The sequence below is a fragment of the Pleurodeles waltl genome, chromosome 8 (assembly GCF_031143425.1).
Source record: "Pleurodeles waltl isolate 20211129_DDA chromosome 8, aPleWal1.hap1.20221129, whole genome shotgun sequence".
Classification (NCBI taxonomy): domain Eukaryota; kingdom Metazoa; phylum Chordata; class Amphibia; order Caudata; family Salamandridae; genus Pleurodeles; species Pleurodeles waltl.
This window is the reverse complement of record NC_090447.1, coordinates 1,518,244,748-1,518,263,818: the sequence shown is the minus strand read 5'-3', so window position 1 is coordinate 1,518,263,818 and position 19,071 is coordinate 1,518,244,748. Positions and strand designations below refer to the sequence as shown.

The following is a 19,071-nucleotide window of genomic DNA, read 5'->3' as shown; positions in this document are numbered from 1 at the left end:
AACGAGGATGGGAAAAAAGTCCAAAAGAAAAAAAAGAATGGGTGGAGTCAGGCCTTACCGTTACAAGAAATTCGGCCTTTTATTCACTGTACCCTACCAGCTCTTGGCAGCTCCAGCATAGCAAAACATAGTTTAACAAATAAAGGTGCCAACCCTGTGACCCCGAGAGGAGAATCTACAAGTACGTTTGCAAGCAGCCCGCACTCTGGCACGTGCCCAGTAGCTTCTCTCCGCACGTGCCAAGCGGAGGGAGTGGTCCCGCTCTGAGCATGCGCTGTTGAGGTTTCCTTTCCCTGTGACCCTGAGGAGTACTTGCATGTACGTTTGCAAGAAGCCCGCGCCCACGGCGCGTGCACAGTGACTTCCTCTACGCGTGCCACGCGGAGGGTGTGGTCCCGCTCTGAGCACGCGCTGTTGAGGTTCCCTTGCCTGCCGCGCATGTGCAGTGAGAGTGTTCTTTTTGTGCGCACGCGCATTAGACCTGTTTCGCCGCCTGGGTTTCCCGGAAGAGGGCTGTGTGGTATTTCGGGTGCTCATAGGGAGAGTGGGGAGGCGGCTGCCCGTCGCTGCTTTTACCCCAGAGGAATCACAAGGGAGAGCAGGAAGTGCACCACCAGAGATCAGATAAAGGGTAACTTGTGTTTGTACGGCCTGTTGTTCCTTTATTATGTTAATGGAGGGCTTGGACCACATAAGTTACAAATACACACGGGCTGCAATCAGTGCACTCCTCATCGAGCCTGATCCTCGAGCTCTAAGCCACACTAGTTGGATTTCCTTGTTATTGGCAGAGCGGTTGTATTTGCATTTAATTGCGGCGTTTTATAATTAGATAAAATACTAAACAGGCCGCAGGGGCCTTGCCCAACGAACATGTTGATTTACACAGAAAGACAGCCTCATGGTCAGGTAATCTGATGACGAAGCTCCCCAGGTCTCCGTGGAATGTCACATCGCCTTGCTACTTGCTGAACTACATCCTTTGATCTGCTCTGGGGGGTGGGATATTGGTGTTTTGAGCACATCGAACACTGTAAGTTATGGCATGTAGGGGTGGGTGGAACTCTCAGAATTTGACTGTGGAGTTACTTAAAAACTCCGCGAGATTCTGCAGATTTCCGCGAGCGGGCGGAATCAACATGTCACCTGATTTTTCGTGCTAGGAGCTTGTTCCACGCTGATTGTGCAGAGGGCGCTGCGTCTTTTTTGCTGCTCGAGTAGATTTTGTACTAGAGCGGCCGCTTTATCACCATGAATGGTTGCGACTGCCTGCGTTGAGAAAATCTTGCTGGGTGCTGTCCTAGCGCCCCAAAATCATACTGGGGCGCCAGTTTTCTCCAACTTAACGTCTGTGAGCCACGCATGAGAGAAAACTGCCCGAGGCGGTAGGCGGAGTTTTGCCGAAACTCTGCTTACAAGCGTAACTTGCAGTGGGCAGAACTGCCTGCTGAGCAAACTTTACTATTAAAAACCCACATTTCACAGGTGACTGAAAAATTGAAAATATTTCACAGCTCTCTGTGAAATACTATTTTCAATATTATAATCACAACATGAATTCACTCTCCAGACCGTTACAGACCTTTCCCATTGCTAGGACTACTGTCATTATGAAGCATGAAAAACCAAGTTATGCAGTAAAATTATCGAAATTCTGTGACAAATGCAGCAAATATGGGACATTTATTTAGCAGTATCATTTTCATCAATTTGATTCTGAACCTTATTCTTATTTTTAAATCTGCAAATTTTGTGACAAATCAGTTATTATGCAGTAAATACTGCAGCTTCAGAGATGCATAAATTGCCAGGCCCCCAACATGTTTTTATCAGCCGTTTATTCATAAAAGGTAAGCAAAACATAAACATTCTAATGGCAATCAGTACCCACTGTTTACTGCACTTTGTAGAAAATAGTTATTCAACCTAGCTCCCTTAACATTTATATGTAATGTGCAGGAAGCTGGCCTGGTGTGTGGTGAGCATCTATGGTGTTATCACCTTATACCAGGTCCAGGTGTCCCCTATTGGTGAAGTGTAGGCCGTGTCTATGAAGCCAGGGTTCTCTAGAGGTAGCTGTGGATGAGCATCCAAGACTTATCTAGGAGACATGCAAAGCATATGCTATACCACTATAGTCACACAGCACTATCACACATGAAAGAACCACACAGTGTTACTAAAATAAAGATACTTTATTATAGAAACAAAAATACTAGAATACTGAATAGGCATTCCCCCAACTGGAGGTAAGTAACACACTTTTATATACACATTAGCAATCAATTAATAGCATAGACAGCAATAGACATTGATAAAGCAATAGCAAATAGTGAGGGCCAAACCATATACAAAAAAAATTGAATGTGAATGGCAGTCCCCCACCCAAGGAAGCAGAATCAGTAGAAGGGAGCTGTAGGAACTATGGACCCCAAGAGGTGAGTACCAGAGTGACCCCCAGCGACCAGGAGAGCAGAGGTAAGTACCTGGTTTTCCCAAAACCATCAGGAGGACTTTGGAAAAGGATTAGGCGAGACCCAACCAAGGCTGGAAGCCAAAGGTGTATTCTGACAGAAGAGGACCTGCAAAGGAAGGGGATCAAGTCCAGTTTGAGTTGGAGTACCCGGTTGTGGCATGAGCCACTACCCACCCTTCTGTGGATGCAGGACCAGGTCGACGATGGACTAAGAAAGTCAGCAGTGCAGCACAGGACCTGAAGAGGAGTTTCAGAAGTGATGCAAGGGATGTCCAACGTCGGTGGTCGAGATGCAATCGGTCAGTGGTGCTGGAAAACCACCAACAAGCCTTTGAAAATGCAAGAGACGGAGAAGAAGATTTGCAAGGCTGAAAATGACCAGCAAGGTCCAGGGCTCTCGACCCAAGGAGGGGAGTTTGGGGTGACCTTCAGCAGCTGGAAGAGGCACAAGAAAAGGAGGCAGCCCCTAACCCACTGGCAGCAGGTACAGGAGTCGCAGTGAGACCCACTCGGCACACCTGAAGAAGAGTCCCACGTCGCTGGAGTAGCAGGCAGGAGACTGTGCTTTGCAGGATGGAGTGCAGGGGTCTGGGGTTACACGGAGCCTGGAGATCTCTTGGGGGAGGAACAAACAAGCCTTAGTAGCTGCAAGAGTCGCGGTGCACAGAAGTTACTGTCCTGCAAGGCGAGGCAAGGGCTTAACGTCTCCCAAGTTGGATTGGACAGCTGGTAAAGAGGCCCAACGGGACCACTCCAGACCACCACCTATGATGCAGGATCCACGCAGCTCCGGAGGAGAGAAGATCCACGCAGCCGGTTGTCGTTGCAGTTGGTGCCTGCAGATGCAGGGGAGTGACTCCTTCATTCCAAGGGAGATTCCTTCTTACTTCTTGCTCAAACTGAAGACTTGTCGCCCTCAGAGGATGCACACCCGGGGAAATGTTGCAGTTGCTGGAAGGAGCCGGAGAAACAGTGTTGCAGAGCGTAGTCGTCGCTGGAGTTGCAGATTGTCGGTTCCTGGAGGGTCCAGTTGCAGTCCCAGTGGCCAGAAGATGAAATAAACAATGCAAAGGAGTCCTGCTGGAATCTTGCACGTCGACTCAGAGGACCCACCCAAAAGGGAGGCCCTAAATAGCCCAGGAAGGGGGATTGGTCACCTAGCATGGTGACCACCTATCAGGAGGGGGCTGTGCCGTCACCTACCTGCCCTGGCCACTCAGATGCTCCCAGGGGCCTCTGCCCACCTTGGATTCAAGATGGCAGAATCAAGTGGCAACCTGGAGGAGCTCTGGGCACCACCCCTAGGGTGGTGATGGACAGGGGAGTGGCCACTACCCTTTCCTTTGTCTAGTTTTGCACCAAAGTAGGGACTGGGGATCCCTGTACTGGTGCAAACCAGTTTACGCAAGTAGGGCACCAAATGTGCCATTCAAAGCATACCAGTGGCTTGGGGAGGCTACCCCTCCCAAGCCATGTAACACTTATTTCCAAGGGAGAGGGTGTTGCCTTCCTCTCCCACAGGAAATCCTTTGTTCTGCCTCCCTCTGCCCGAGCTGGGCAAGGAGCAGGAGGCAGAAACCTGTCTGAGGGGTGACAGCAGTGCAGGCTGCCCGGAAAACCCCAGAAGATTAGTAGGAGCAATGCTGCGGGTCCTCTAAGGAGCTCCCAGATTGCATGGAATCATGCAACACATACTGGCAACAGTATTGATGTATGATTCTGACATGTTTTATACCAAACAGGTTCAGAGTTACCATTATGTGGTGACATGTGTGCAGCACACGGGTAAAAATGGCTTCCCCTCACTTACGAAGTCCAGTGTAGTGGAGGTGGAGTTCGTAGGGGCACTTCTGCTCATGCAGGGCTGCCCTCACACACAGGTACCTGCAACCTGGGCTCTGGGCTAGGAGAACCTGCCATAGGGCTGACTTACAGAGACCTGGTGCAGTGACCTGTAGTGAAAGGGGGCATGATGCACCTTTTCAAGCAGGCTGCAATGGCAGGTCTGCAGACACGTTTTGCATGGGCTCCCATGGCTGGCACAAAACATGCTGCATCCCATGGGGAACCCCTGGTGCCCCAATGCCCTGAGTGCCATATACTAGGTACTTATGTGGGGGCACCAGTATGCCAATTGTGGGGTGTGCAAAGTCCTTAGCAACTACATTTAGAGGGAGAGAGCACAATCACTGGGGTCCTGGTTAGCAGGATCCCAGTGAAAACAGTCAAAACACACAGACAGGCTAAAAGTGAGGGTAACCTTGCCAAAAAGAGGGTACTTTCCCACATAATGTAAAAGCTTTCAGTTTGGTCCGGTATTGCCGTTGAGCAATTCTGGTGACATCATGGACCAGGAAACTAAAATAAGGCACCGTGTTTGAGTAGGGAATTGTGATTTATGCAAAATAAAAACAATTAAAAAAATTGAATTAGGTATGTAGGAAAGTGACCCCCGCTGCACACAGCCAAAGGTTGTGCACAGAAGGGTAGGCTACCTGTGTAGGGATGAGCGAGGCCCACAGCCCCCCCGCTACGCATAGCCTTTGGCTTGCCTACATGGTACTGCCTTGCCACCCCCCACAATGGTGACAAACGTTGAAGACTGTGTACAGTGGCCTTGGTGATCTTTTGCAGGTTTGGCGCAGGCCCAATGATCAAAATTGCAGCATGCAGCTGAAGATTGGAAGCAGGGGGATGACAGCCTGCGGAAGTTTGAGGCTGGTCCTTACTAGGTCTTTCAGCCAGCCCACACAGTGCACGATGTAAGGCCTCGCACAGTGGGGATATGGAATAAAGTGTTCCTTTAACCCTAGATTTTCCCTGAATAAACCCCCCCAAAAAATAAATAAATACACTGTGATATTTCTAATAACAGCCATTGATCTTAAAGTTTCCACAAGACAATCCTTTGGGTGCTATTCATTACATACAAGTGCCCGCTTGGGCCCGTGATCAGCTATTTATCAGCCAAAGTTACTGCAGGGGTTATACAGGCGCCATGTGCTTCAATTTAATAGTTTAGATATCTTAACATGCTAATTGATAAGCCAATGTGAACACGCTAAGCATGATAAAATCACAACTGTAGCCCATTCTCACCATTTGTCTTCAGGGGATTATCTGATAGACAAATTTAGTCATGTCAGAAATTATAAATGCGAAACGTGAGTGATTAATATGTCATCAGGATGCTAGATGGAAGCAGGTCTGTTTTCTAATTAAAACCGCCGTCATTATTGCTTGAAATGCATGTGCCTGTGAATGTTTGAATTTTCCATATATCATGTGAAATAGGTGCAGAAACTGATGAGCCATTCAGGAGATGACAGAGGTTCGGGACCCCATCTGTAGCCCTTGTGATTGGCTGTGACACCACTCTTTCATATTTCTGTTACTACAGGAGAAGAGTTCATAAAAAAAATGATCTCAGGCAGCATCAAAGAAGAGGGAGGAGTTTATGCGATTTCTGATCAAAACCAAGGGCAGTTTACAAACTTTTTCACTCCAGCCGGTAAGTCGTCTACCTATATACCATATTGTGGGAATATGGAATCTATTGTGAAACTCGAATGGATCAATTTGGAGTGATGTTGCCATTATGATTATTGACAGGTCACTTCTACGATAAAGCTGGCCGAGCAGGATATAAATATTAACCACAACTATGACACAATAGGGCCTAAAGTTCACAGTAAGAGAGACTGTTTTGCAGTTGGAGAAACTGCAAACTTTAATTGCTTAAGACCAGTAACTGAAAATGATCACAGTTTTAAAAAATCCACTTGTACCTTTGGTGCCACATAGTGCGGCAACATACTATGGGAGAAATTTCATTATATAAGAGCTCTGATTATAGCATCTCTGATTATGCCTGGGATAATACTATAGTAGTGTTTTAATACTAGCAGTTCCCTTATATTGCCACTTTTCCACAGATCTACGTACTGGGGCTGGATGTAGGAGTAATTAATAGTTCCAGGATTGGAATGTCCTATTGAGTCTGTGCACACCTACTACCTTGCACGTTTTAGGGGTTTTCATCAGGTCTTCTTTAATCTTTTCCCGTACTGAGAAAGGTTGGAAATTTACTCCTGAGAAGGGCAGAAGTAAAATTTCTTCCAGGGTTGGGAAAAAAAATAGTCAGAGGGAAAGTGAACTTCTAAACATTCAATAGATTTTAGCATGAGTAAATCTACGCATGCATATTTGCTTGTGAAAAAGGCAGTTCACAAATATTTTGAAGGGCTAAATTTTTTTGACTACTTCTGTAAATTCAAGAAAACCATAAATATGCACTAATGCAAGGACATACACCATAGGTGCACTTTTGTGACTTTAAGATTTGGGCCCTAATTAGGTATGGCATTAACCAAGACCTTCTGTTTTTCTTTCTTTCTTTTTCTCTATCTATTGACTGGTTTCACTGTTGCTCTTTCGCAAGGGGTATACTGGCACACAAAGTAGTTTTATTCAGTGCCAGCAACGTTGTGCAAATGTGTGTTTTTTTTAGATCCAAAAATATTTTTATTTTTGCCAATGTTTATTATAATTGTGAGGGTCAGGCAGCTCACACAGCTATAAAGTTGTATAAAAACCAAGTCAAAACAAGACACACATTTACAAAACGAAAAGGCTAGCCACCAATTTTAGACCTTTTGGCTTTGCCAATGCTGATATGTTTTCATGTTTTCCATAATCCTTTTGAAACTTGTTTATCTGATTTCCCATTATGTCTATCTTTTTGAAATACTATCATACATTAACACATTTTACCGTAGCATGCTTCAAAGAAATGATGCTTAAAATTTCAAAGTAGTTTAGCAAAAATATTTGTTTCCTAGTTGCATTTTTTTGTGAACAATTTATCTTAAAAGCAAAGGATCATCAATCATGTTTACAAGATAAGGCAACTATTTGTATCTAACCAGAGAGCATTTTGGGAGCATTACATGTAGCCTCATTTTGTTAAACTTTGCCCCCGTGTGTATACATTTTTATCCTGGAACCACTCACTGTACTGTACTTACAACATTTGCTTAGAGCACCCACCCTAATAATAAAGGCTTTGCATCAGTGAAACATAAATACAGATTCTGAACAGCATTAATATATGAACACAAACGTTACTTTAACTGCAGACAATGTATTTTCCTGATCCATAATGTATTGTAAGCTGGCAGCTTGTAATGCAGGGGGTTGGGCCTACTTGTCCCAAGGAAAAACAGACATGACAGTTTGTTGTCCTTGACCTCAAACAATCTGTCCTGGGCGTCAGGCTATAGGAATTCCACATCCCTGGCTAGTCATCACCGTTGAAGGTGAGGAGAGGCTATGGTTCACACAGAGCAACTTACTCACTTTTGCATGTCCTGGCCAAATGCCAGTCTGATCCATCTGTGCAAGTCTAAAGTTTAGAAGCTGGTTGAACACATGTTTAGCATTGAAGATGGCCTTCAGCCAAAGGATCCCAGTTTAAGATTGTTTACCTTACTGGAACCGTATCATCGAATACTGCTTTGAATTACTAATGGGAATAGAACTAAAATGTGTCACAGGATGTATTAAGCTTTGTACTTGTTGTACCCATCACGCTGCAACTGTGTCTGCATCTTCAGGGCATATCATACAATATTCAGCACTCCGATAAACACTACCCCAGTGCAGCTTCATCTTTCATTAAAATGCACCAGAAGCAGGCCCGTTGGAAAATTAAGTTAGTTGTCAATAGTCTCAGTCACTTCTTCATTCTCCAGTAATTTTGTTTGGCCATGATTATTTTGACAGGCTGCTTATAGAGGTACCCATATTTCAGTGTGTCAGGACTGGTGAGAGTTCCTTCTCGGTTTTTGCCACTAACCATTGAATCGGCTTCAGCTATCACTTTGTGCCATTTCTCAAGAACCATTCTCTCAGTTCATAGGCTGTGTAGCGCTGGGACACTCTCTTGAGTTAGTTGTGTGCTTTAAAAATTCCCCCATTCATCCATTCATCATTCATGTGCACCCCCAGATTAAGTGCCCAACTGAAGGCAAGTGGTTTGACATTAGAGGATAAGTGTGGCAAGTGGAGAAGTGTGGCACAATGGTTAGAGCGGCAGACCCTGATGCAGAGATCTGGCCCAGGACCAGGGTTCAGTTCCCACCTCGGCGGGTCTTGGGCTCAATTCCCTTGGACCAGATAATTCTCGCCTCAGTGCCTAATCTAATTAATGGGTCCCACTCTGTAACTCTGGGCTTGCTTAATCTCCACAACGGCCCTGACAGCGCTTGGATGCCTTGCTTCACCCTGGGTGTGCCCAGGAGTGGGTGCCTCACAGGGAAAAGCCAGGAGGGGTTCCACAGCGGTATGCGTACAGCGCCTTGAGACCCTAACGGGTGAGTAGTGTGCTATACAAGTGTGAAGTTTACAGTTTAAAGTTTTACAGAGGGCAAAAGTCCTCTGGTGGTCAGAAAGTACTCCGGTGGTCAGAACGGATCTATATATGATGCTGTTAACAAGAACATTGAAGTGCTGTGAATATACATACAAGATATGACTTTGTTTAAGAAAGTTACTACATGTAACACAAAATGTGCATTAAGGACTCTTCTCATTGCCAGGACAGATATTGCCTGTGTTAACTAGGTACATGCCTCACCCAGACAGGGGTTGACTACCAATAGTAGAGACTAAGGAATTGTTGACAGAGGTTATAACAATATATAGAGAGCTGAGACAATTTGTATTACAGCATGGTTAGCACTGATGTCGGATGTGCACAAATCTCTGCCATTAACCTACAATTTGTAAACACAATAATAGAGCATTGAAACTAAATTAAATCCCGGCTAGAGGCTGATGGACTGCTCTGGATTCAACCACACAGAATTATGAATATGTGCTTTCCGATAGGATGGTGCTAAACTCACTCTGTCGCTATCTTGGGGAAGTACTTTGCAGTCTTGTATACTGGTACACACAGCATTCCCTGTACAGCAGTGTCAGCCAAGGGTTTAAATCAAATACTGGAGGAGCATGGAGCCTCTCCAGCAGTAGACATGCGTATGCTTGAGATAGGCATAATTGAAACAGTAGCTGAAATAGTTTGTGGAAATATCAAGCATGATGTAGGTTCTTTGGCCATATGTCAAAGGTATGCTGTGACATCAGAACAGTAACACGTGGAGTTACTTCCTCGCAAGTGCTGGATTTATGCCTCCATCGTGAATACGGTGTGCATTGGGGGGTCATTGATAGGGTGCAGAGAAGGTCTATTAAGTTACCTCATTGATTTTCCAAGGAATGGGTAACTTACTTTCCAGTAGCCTTGTGCCACCCTGCACAGAATTCCAGACGTGAAAGGTGTAGTGTGGCTTCTTAAAAGGGTCACACTTGGGAGGAAAATCCACAGCACAAACATCTCTTTGCCAATCTTACAGCTCTTGATTGAAGATGGAGTTAGCATTGAAGAAATCATTTAGTCACCAAACTTCTCCTGACATCAGGATGAAGAAATGCGCCAGTCAGTACTCCAAGTGAAGAAACCCAGAAGCATGTCAAACTGCTGGGAGCAACATCTGGGCCAAAAATAGTAGCAAAGGGGAGAAGAATGAAACAGAAAATGACAGTGAATGTGTTGCAACGCATCTAACATTTAGAAACCTTTTTCATTGTATATGTTGCTGACATGGGATGTGAGTATGCCGAATCACAAGAAGGCCGCACTTTGATGCGGCTCCAGTGCCTGAAGGGACAGTTCTTCACCATCTCATATTTTGACCATGATTGGCAGAGCAGAAACAGCAGACGTATTCCCACCAACTTACAAACTGTAATCTAATTGAAAAGTCAGCACACTAGATATTGCGCGTTCACCTGCACCACAGAGGAGGCCTGTTCCTAGCTGTGGCAGTGCAGCCCAGGATGACTGAAGGCTTTGTATTGGTACAGCTGACAGACTGATCAAGTGCTCTGAGTTGAGGGAGAACCTTGGCACACCAGAGTGACTGTGCCAGCTGGGCAGGACTGCAGTAGCAGAGGAGGCATCCCGCATGGTGGGTGCCACAGAGGCAAACAAGTAGAAATACACAGTAATAGTGCCGGGACAGGGACATTCCTTCTCTGAATTCTTGGCACTGAGCATGGCTGGATAATAGAAAGAGAACAATGATACTAATTTGCTGCCTGAAGGCCCAGCGTGCGGCCCTCTGCTGGTTGCGCCAGTGGCTGCTCCTCAGGACACATCTGCTCGGCCCAGACATATGTAAACATTCCATGCCTCAATCTGGTGTGGATGGCTGCTAGCCTCAGCCTGCACTTGATGAGGTGCATATTGGCTGATTATAGGAGAAGTTAACATCTGTACTCTCCAGCATGGGTGCACAACAGGTTGCTGCTGACCTGTGACATTGCACAGCTGCACAAAACACCAGCCAACTGCAAAAATGAGGGAACATGAGTCTCACAAACAAGGGGAGATAATGAAAACCTATCAGACTCTAGCACTGACAAAAGTGTAAAATAAGAAATTCTAAGAAACACGCAAAAAAGCCTGAAATCAATTGATGGTAAAATTGATTCCCTTAAGATAAGTGTTGACCAAGTGAGAGAGCACCTGGATAAACAAGTCTCAAGAATAGTTATGGCAGAACATTGTATCTTGTACGCAGAAGGCCAGGGCTCAAAGAACCCAGGTACACTGCGAAAATTGGAACAATGCTGAAAACAAAAAGAAATCAATACGAGGAGCCTGAAGCGCCTTCTGCCATAAAAAAGACAAAATCTGGGTACTCCAGAATCATTACAAACTGTCCGGATTTGACTTTTGTAGAAAAGCTACTTACAAATCAAGTCTCTCCCTGTCGTTCATTGTGGAAAGAGCATATAGATCACTGCATGAAAAACTGCCACCAACGCTCCCTGCGGTCCCATCATGGCGCGATTGTTGAACTACCGGGACATGAGCACTACACTGAGATTGGCTAGGGTGAAGAAGGTCCTGATATATCAGGGAGCAAACTTTGCCTTATACCTGGATTTCACTACAGCCATGCAGGAAGCAAGGAGACAATTTCTGCCTGCCAATAAGAAACAGCCACAGGCTCACATCTCCTAGACAATGTTATCCCCTGCTTGTCTGAAAGTCATGTTAAAGGGCAAGAATTACTTCTTCAATAGCACTCACAAGTCAGCAACTTTAGTTAACAAACAGAATATCAACTTGTGAGGAGGGTTGAAGGAGACAGCTCAGACCAGATGGCAGCAATACATGATGAATCAGATCAATAATGAAACATTGTTGTGCATGCACCTTGGTCTGGATGGCTAAACAGGTAGAGAAGCATCAACTGACCTTGATCATTGGTGGAGAGGAACAGATATTAGTCAAATTATGTGCACAAGGAAATAATTTTGGCCTATAAGTCAGACTGTCTAATACCTTATCTAGCTAATTCCAGGTTATCCAGATTTTGACACACATTATAGTTACAATTTCTTGGATGAATACTGCCAGAAGGCAGTAAGGTGGAACGACGCCTACTGACTACTCATGGTTGACTACCAAGCAAGATGGTATAACAGTTAAATTGATAATGGTAAATATGATAATTATTCTCGATACCTGTCGCTACTTCTTTTGGTGGAGACCACGAGTTAGCTTCTGCCATCATAGAGAGTAGAATCATTTGTCACTTGGGGATAGTGTGTGGGATTGGGTTCTGTTGTTTATTTTAACAGGATTTATCCTTGTTAATTGGGTGAACTCCAAGAGTTGCTAGACACATGCCAAACAAATTGTGACAATACAGTGCACGACATCCCACACAACACATGCAAATAACTATAAATCACAGTAATCTCCTGAACAAACCATACAAGGTTCTAGGACACCTTGATAGATACCATGTAATGATTGCAATGCTGCACGAAACCAACCTCTCTAAAGACCCAGAAAAAAAACCTAAGTTACTAAATGAAGCACACATAACTTTTTTTGCTTCTTATTCCTTTTATGCCAGAAAAGGCACCGGTCTTGTGAAAAAAGGGACCCTTTTCGAACCAGTGACTGTCCGGAAAAATGTACATGATACAGAGACAGCGTCGGATCTAGCAACCTGACATCCAGCCCTATAGAATGGAGGGTGATTTAAATTTAGTTATTAACCAACAGGCAGTCAGAGTGGCTGCAGTAGTGACAGCCAAGACACCAGTGGCCAGGGCAATACCCCAAGTTATAATAGTGTTGTGAATTAAACGTGGTTGAATTTTTCTTTATATGCATTTTTTCTAAGTCATAGCTGTCGCGAGACGGTCACAGGAGTCAGACATACAATGCCCTGTGTGGACTCCGAGGGGGCTGCATTTCCTTTTTGGCTCTCAGGGGACAGGTGTGCGTATTAGACTATGTACATGGACTGGCCTCTTCTGTCATAACTCTGTCTGATGGGTGTGCGTAGTAGGGTGTGTGGAGTGAGGCTGGCCTCTCCTGTGAGACCTCTCTCTTGGATTACAGGTGTGCATAGTATGCTCTGTCCAGGGACTGTCCTCCCTGATAATAGGTGTGCATGGTAGGGTGTGGGAAGAGACAACTCTTAAGAAGACGATGGGCTTAAATAGTACACTCAGACCAACACTATCTCCATTAATAATCCTTCCTACAGAAGCAAGTGTGGATACTACAATTGTATTCAAAGATCATCTACTCCTTTCTACTGTTCACAGTCCCACGTGAAGATCGTAACTGTTTTTGAAAATAAGAATTAACCATCTATTCATCACAGTGCTTATCTTTTATACAATTCTTCTCAAAAACAATTACCTCAGTATGTAATCCTACTTATAGAGTGTATTCAGAACTCATCTACCTTTTCTTTTTTTTAACTATACACGATTCCAAGAGATCTAGCAAGATTGTAAAAATTATTTTTAAAAATTCACAATAATTTTCTTCACAGTAGCTATCCCATAGAAACGTACTCTCTAAACTTAGGGAGACAGCACACCTCTGCTCTAAAATTAGGGTTATAGCATGCCTTTCTACTGCCCCCTTATAGAGCTTTTTGTCTCATTTCCACAGCACCTCCAATTTTTCACAGTAAATAGTAACAGCAGCCATTTAATTTCTAACATTCCAACTGCCAGCCAATCAGTGGTTTTTCTCACAATACTTGCGAGAGCCTCCCGCTCCAGTGAGAGCCCGAAGGCTCATAGGAAAAACTGGCCTCTCAACCAATCATAGGCCTCAGTTTTTTAATTTGTGCTCTCGCGGTAGGCTTGCGGGACTCTCGCGAGCCCAACAGTCCAAATATCGCAATCTGTGGACCAAGATCTAGCTTCCTGACAAATTTGGCGTAATTCCATTCACCAGTTTTTGCTGTAGCCATCTCTAAATAAGTCTTTTGAAAATACATGGGGATTTTATGTTTTGGGGCCCCCCTTTTTTTCCTCAGCCCCTGCTTGAAAGATCACCCCAAAACTTTCCAGGAAGGAGCTGAGGTGGATAAACTTTCATTTCTGGAAAGTTTTGTGAAGATTTGTCAAACGAGACCAAAGTTAGCAGCAAACCAAAAACAATGCTCTGTCTGTTGGAAAGCAGACCTAACTATAGCTGCCTATTGGCAACCTGCGGCAAGTATAAATAAGGGTAGGGGGTGCATGTCCTCCCTCACTGAGCTGTATTCTGCCCGTGGATCGCTCCCCTGGGGCCCAATTATATAATGAGGGGAGGAGGGCCTAGGGGGGCCACCCTCTCCTAGCCTTAAAAAGGCCATCACTTAAATGAAATTGGGGTCAACCAACCCCACCCCTGAGCCTTGATATGGCCCCCAGGGACTCCATTACCCAGGGACTGGCCCACTTGCTGTGTCCTGGGGAGCCCACCCCCAGGGCACAGTCATTTCCCTGTCTGTACTACTACTACTACTACAGCGGGCAGGGAAATTTGTTTGCTCCCATCTAGCTGGAGCATTTTCAAATCTCCTGCCAAACGGGAGCAAACACTAAGGGCATCATTACAAGTTTGGCGGACGGTTTAGGCTGTCCGACGAACTTCCGACGGGGAGGTTGCCGCCATAGTGGCTACCTCCACTCCGGGCCCTTTAAGAGTTTCCCGCTAGGTCGGCTGGCGGATTCCTGAGTTTCCATCCACTGGCCTAGTGGGAAACACCCTACAACATTGTCTCCGCAGCAACCCTGTAGGATGCAGGGTGCACCAGCACTCTCGCATTGTTCACCGTCTGCAAAGCAGACAGTGAATGTTGCAATGGTGCTGGCCAAGGGGTCCCCTTAGTGCCGATGCCAAGTGCAATTGGCAGTGCAGGGGCCTCTTGCGCCTGTTCTCCGCCAGCCTTTTCGTGTTACCGCCATGAAATCGCAGGGTTAGAATGAGGTCATAATCCCCGGGGCAACACTGCTTGCAGTGCTGCCCTGGCGGATTTAGACCGCCGTAACCACCAGACCGCCGGGATATCTTATCCTGGCAATGCAGGTCTCTGAGGCCAGATAAGGTTCGGGGATAAGAGCCATGTAGCCCCCCTCCAATTTTTTTTTTTTTTTTTTAAAAGGCAACAGGGAAAGGGTCCCTTTGGCCTAAAAATGTTCAAGAAAGGTGCCACACAGCTTTTTGTGATTTGGTACAAACCCGTTCAGTGACTTTTGAGAAATTAAGGTTAAAAAATATTTGTACTACTGTACGGTTGGGTCTGTGAGAGTCTTTCAGGAGCACCAATTTAAAATAGCTTTCTGATTTGGCCCAGGGAGCTTTTTGACATCAATGATGTTATTTGAGATGTCATAAATAATGTCATAGAACATGTCATGAGTGATGTCATGTGTGGGGGTCATAAGCAGTACATGGCGAGGGCAGTAGTAATAGTTAGCTAATCTAACTATAACTTATGAATTTTTGTGGTATTTTTTTATTCAAAACAATGTCACTGATAAATTCACCTAACTGTAACATTTTAATCATTTGTGTTTTTCAGTGAATGTCTACGTTTAAAAAAATGTAAACTAATATTTAATTACCATACGTAAATCCAACCACCCTGCCACACACAGCTTTTGGCTGTACGTGGCGGTGGGGTTACCTGCAGGGCCTGGCCAGCCCCCCACATGCAGCCAGTCCCACACACTGTGCAGGGCTTTCAGTCATGCATGGAGGGTAGTTGGCTACAGAGCCAAGCCCCCACATGCAGCCAACTCCATGCTGCGCACACCCTTTGGCCATGTGCGGCAGGGGGTTGGACACAGGGCCTGGTCCATCCCCACCCCCCCTTTTTTCTTTTTTTAAGGGAAGGCTGCATGGCCCCCCTCTTCAAGCCTCATTACACCCGGGGACCCCATCTTCTGGGGCCACTTATTTAAATAAAGGAAGGTGGCCTCTTTAGGGCCTGGGACCCCAATCCCCCATGGTTGCATATATATCTAAGAAGGGGGAGGGGGCCACAGTTACTAGTATAGTAATTGTGCAGCAAATATACATCTTACTCCTTAAAGGCAGTTGATTCATTCATTAACGCATATAAAGTGTTCAGTTCCACCCTATGAAATCCTTTAAACTTGTATCACTTTTTGATTATGTTGGTGGTCTGGCTTTATTCCTTGCTGTCAGTGCTATTGCATGTGCAGGAAAAACTTGCCTCATTGATTAATCATGTCAAAAATTCCAATGGCCCTAGGGAACCAGCAGTGTTCTCTTACTGTGCCACTAAAGTATAAACTAGTGTTGCACAGAGCAATTATTTTCTGTCTTGATACAGCTAATCCTGCTGCTAGAGCTGGTCAACATTCAGAGCAGAAGATAGCTGCCTGGCTGCGGTGCCACAAGCTGTAGCCTGTGGCTACAGATTACCATTGGTTGGTGTTCTTGGAGGATGAGTTCTTTGGACCACCAGCCAGCCCTGTCTCCAACCCTGCAATGCCACTGCCATCACCTGCAGCCGGGGCCCACTGCCACCTGAAGCCGTGACACCAGAAGTCCCTTTTTGTTGTCATCATCCAACCACCTCCTCCACTGCACCCTCCGTGAGCTGCCGCTCGTCATATGTAGCCAGCAGAACCTGGCACGGTAGGTGGACATTGTATGAAAAGAACTGGATGCCCTCAGAGCTCTTTTAGTTTTATTGAACTTTTTTGTGGGAGGCTCTATTGTGGGTGGAGAGGGTGGTAAGGGGACCCCCTGAAAGGGGAATTTTTGAGTTTTGCTTGAAGGTGAGGGTTGACCTGTTGAAGGTGTGAAAGGGTAATTTGTGGGTTTTTGCTTGGGCAGGGAAGTGGGCCCGTTGAGGGTGGGAAGGGGAGTTTGGGAAAGGGGAATCTTTGGCCATTTGCATAGGGAGGGAGTGAGAGGGTGGGAAAGGGGAATGCTTGGGGTCTTGTTTGGTGAGGGTGGTGGGCCTGTTGTGGGTGGAGAGGGAAGGAAGTGGAGTTGGGAAAAGGTAGATTTTGGGGGTATTGCAAGGAGGGGTATGGACCTTTTGTGGGTTGAAATCAATTTCCAATGTTAAAAAAAATAAAAGGGGCCTATCTTTAGTATCTGTCTTTGCATTGCTGATTAGTGCAGCATTGTAGTTTAGTGACAAGAGCGAGAAGCGAAGCTGTCCTCCGAATCTGTCACACATTGTACTGTAATCCACTTTTCCCCCAGACGTTACCTACTTGAAGTCCCTTGCCATTTATTTATTCTTTAGTAGAATATACTCGCCTCTTCCTGCAGTCCAGTATTTCCCGCTACCAGAATTAGAATGGAAAATGACTATGCATGTTTGAATTTATTGCTTGCTGAGGTTTTGCAGCACCGTACCCTCTGTAACTTGACCTCTAATGGGGTCTGCCAAGTGCCAACCACACAAAAATCCCAGTCTCCTTCCCAAGGCCAACTTATACACTACGGGGCTTCATTTAGATTTCAGCAAACAGGTTACTTCATCACAACGGTGACAGATAGCTTGTCCGCCAAAATATAAATCCCATAGGATGCAATTGGTTTTATACTTCGGTGGATGGTCTATCCATCACCGTTGTGACAGAGTAACTCGTCCGCTGAAATGTAAATCAAGCCCTAAGTTCTTAATGAGTTATTACCAGAATAGATTAACAGGGAAGACATCACAAAACAAGGTCCTACCTAATTTCAAACGATGCCTGCTAGGTGAACTCTAGCTGTAGGATTATTCGGTAGGATTGTCCATCACGGGCAACTATACTGAAGAAAACAGAGTGGATAATCCAAGACTGAGACCGCCATAACAAAAAAGATAAACCAACAATAATTAGCAATCAGTCTAGGGAGCTCTATTTAATTTATTTATACATTAAAACTAAACTTATAGAACCCTTGAGTCAGAACTTGGAGGTTACTCTATGTTGCATAGCTTTTGTAAGCAACGCAAGGCCTGAGTCACAATGTTAACATTACACTTTTGGTGTTAATTAACTCTTGCAGTGTAAGTTTACCAGTATCAACTTTTCCATCTGTAACTTTACAAGTAGTAAGTACCTCCTATTATTTTAAAAGGAGTTGCTACTAGTTAGTGACTAAACATAAAGTTACTGGTAGTACAGCAACACTGCAAGAGTAAACTTACACCAAAAGTGCAACTTTACTTTTGTGAATTAGTCTGTAGACAAGGACAGACATTGTTCTAAGACTCTGCAGTATGGTGATGCCCCATTCATGCCTGGGTTATTAGTAAGGCTGACATGGGCTACTGTTTAGTTAAGAAGACCCTGTAACAGTCGGTATCTGTAGGAAAGTGCCCTTTTGATGTGATCACCCCTACTTTTTGCACTATCTCTGATGCTTTTTGACTGAAAGTGCACTGGGTCCCAGCTAACTAGGTCCCAGTGCCAATGCTCTTTTCCCTTAAAACAAGGTAGATGTCTAATTGAAACCCAGTTGGCAAGGACTTCAGCACCCCTGTAAGTCCCTAGTAAATTGTACCCTTGGGTACATAGGGCATTGTTACTAAAGAGTGTCCCCTAGTGCTGCAAAATGATTATACCACCCTAAGGGACCCACACACAAACAGCATGCAGACTGCCATTGCAGGCTCCTTGACATGATGCAAACCATTTTGATAACACAATATGGCACACTCACTTTGTACCATGCCATGGTACACTGCATATACTATATGTCATTCACCCCAACAGCAGGCCTTAGAACCCTAAGGCAGGGTGTATTATATAATATGTGAGGGCACATCTGCATGAATACATAAGTGTTAGAAATGGGGTCTCTAGTTGGCAGTCTGTTTGCACCCTGTCCAAGTAGGGACCCTTCTTCTAGTCAGGGAAAGGGAGACACCCGATCAGATAACCCCTGCTCACCCCCTTGGTAGCTTGGCACGAGCAATCAGGCTTATCTCAGTAGCAATGTGTAAAGCACTTTGACATAACACACAGTAATACAGGGAAAACACTACAAAAGGACTCCACACCAGTTTTAGAGAAATAGCCAATGTTTATCTATGTAAAACAAGACCAAAACGATAAATATCCAACATACCGTAATAAAGATATGAATTTTGTAAGATTTATCTCAAAAATACAGTTCCTTGAAGTCGATAGCTCCACCTGGCGCTATCCCGGCGCCGTGATCAACAAAACCAACA

General features: G+C 45.1%; 1 protein-coding gene across 1 annotated transcript in view; it reads left to right on the top strand.

The window, feature by feature from the left end:
* The first annotated feature begins 503 nt into the window (after positions 1 to 503).
* Positions 504 to 19,071, top strand: part of LOC138248857 (zinc finger protein 271-like) — a 102,886-nt gene continuing 84,318 nt past the window's right edge. Inside the window, exons 1-2 of the mRNA XM_069202815.1 lie at positions 504 to 631; positions 5,877 to 5,987. Coding sequence (XP_069058916.1) covers positions 5,897 to 5,987 — 91 coding nt within the window. The 5' untranslated portion in view covers positions 504 to 631; positions 5,877 to 5,896. The remainder of the gene's footprint in view (positions 632 to 5,876; positions 5,988 to 19,071) is intronic.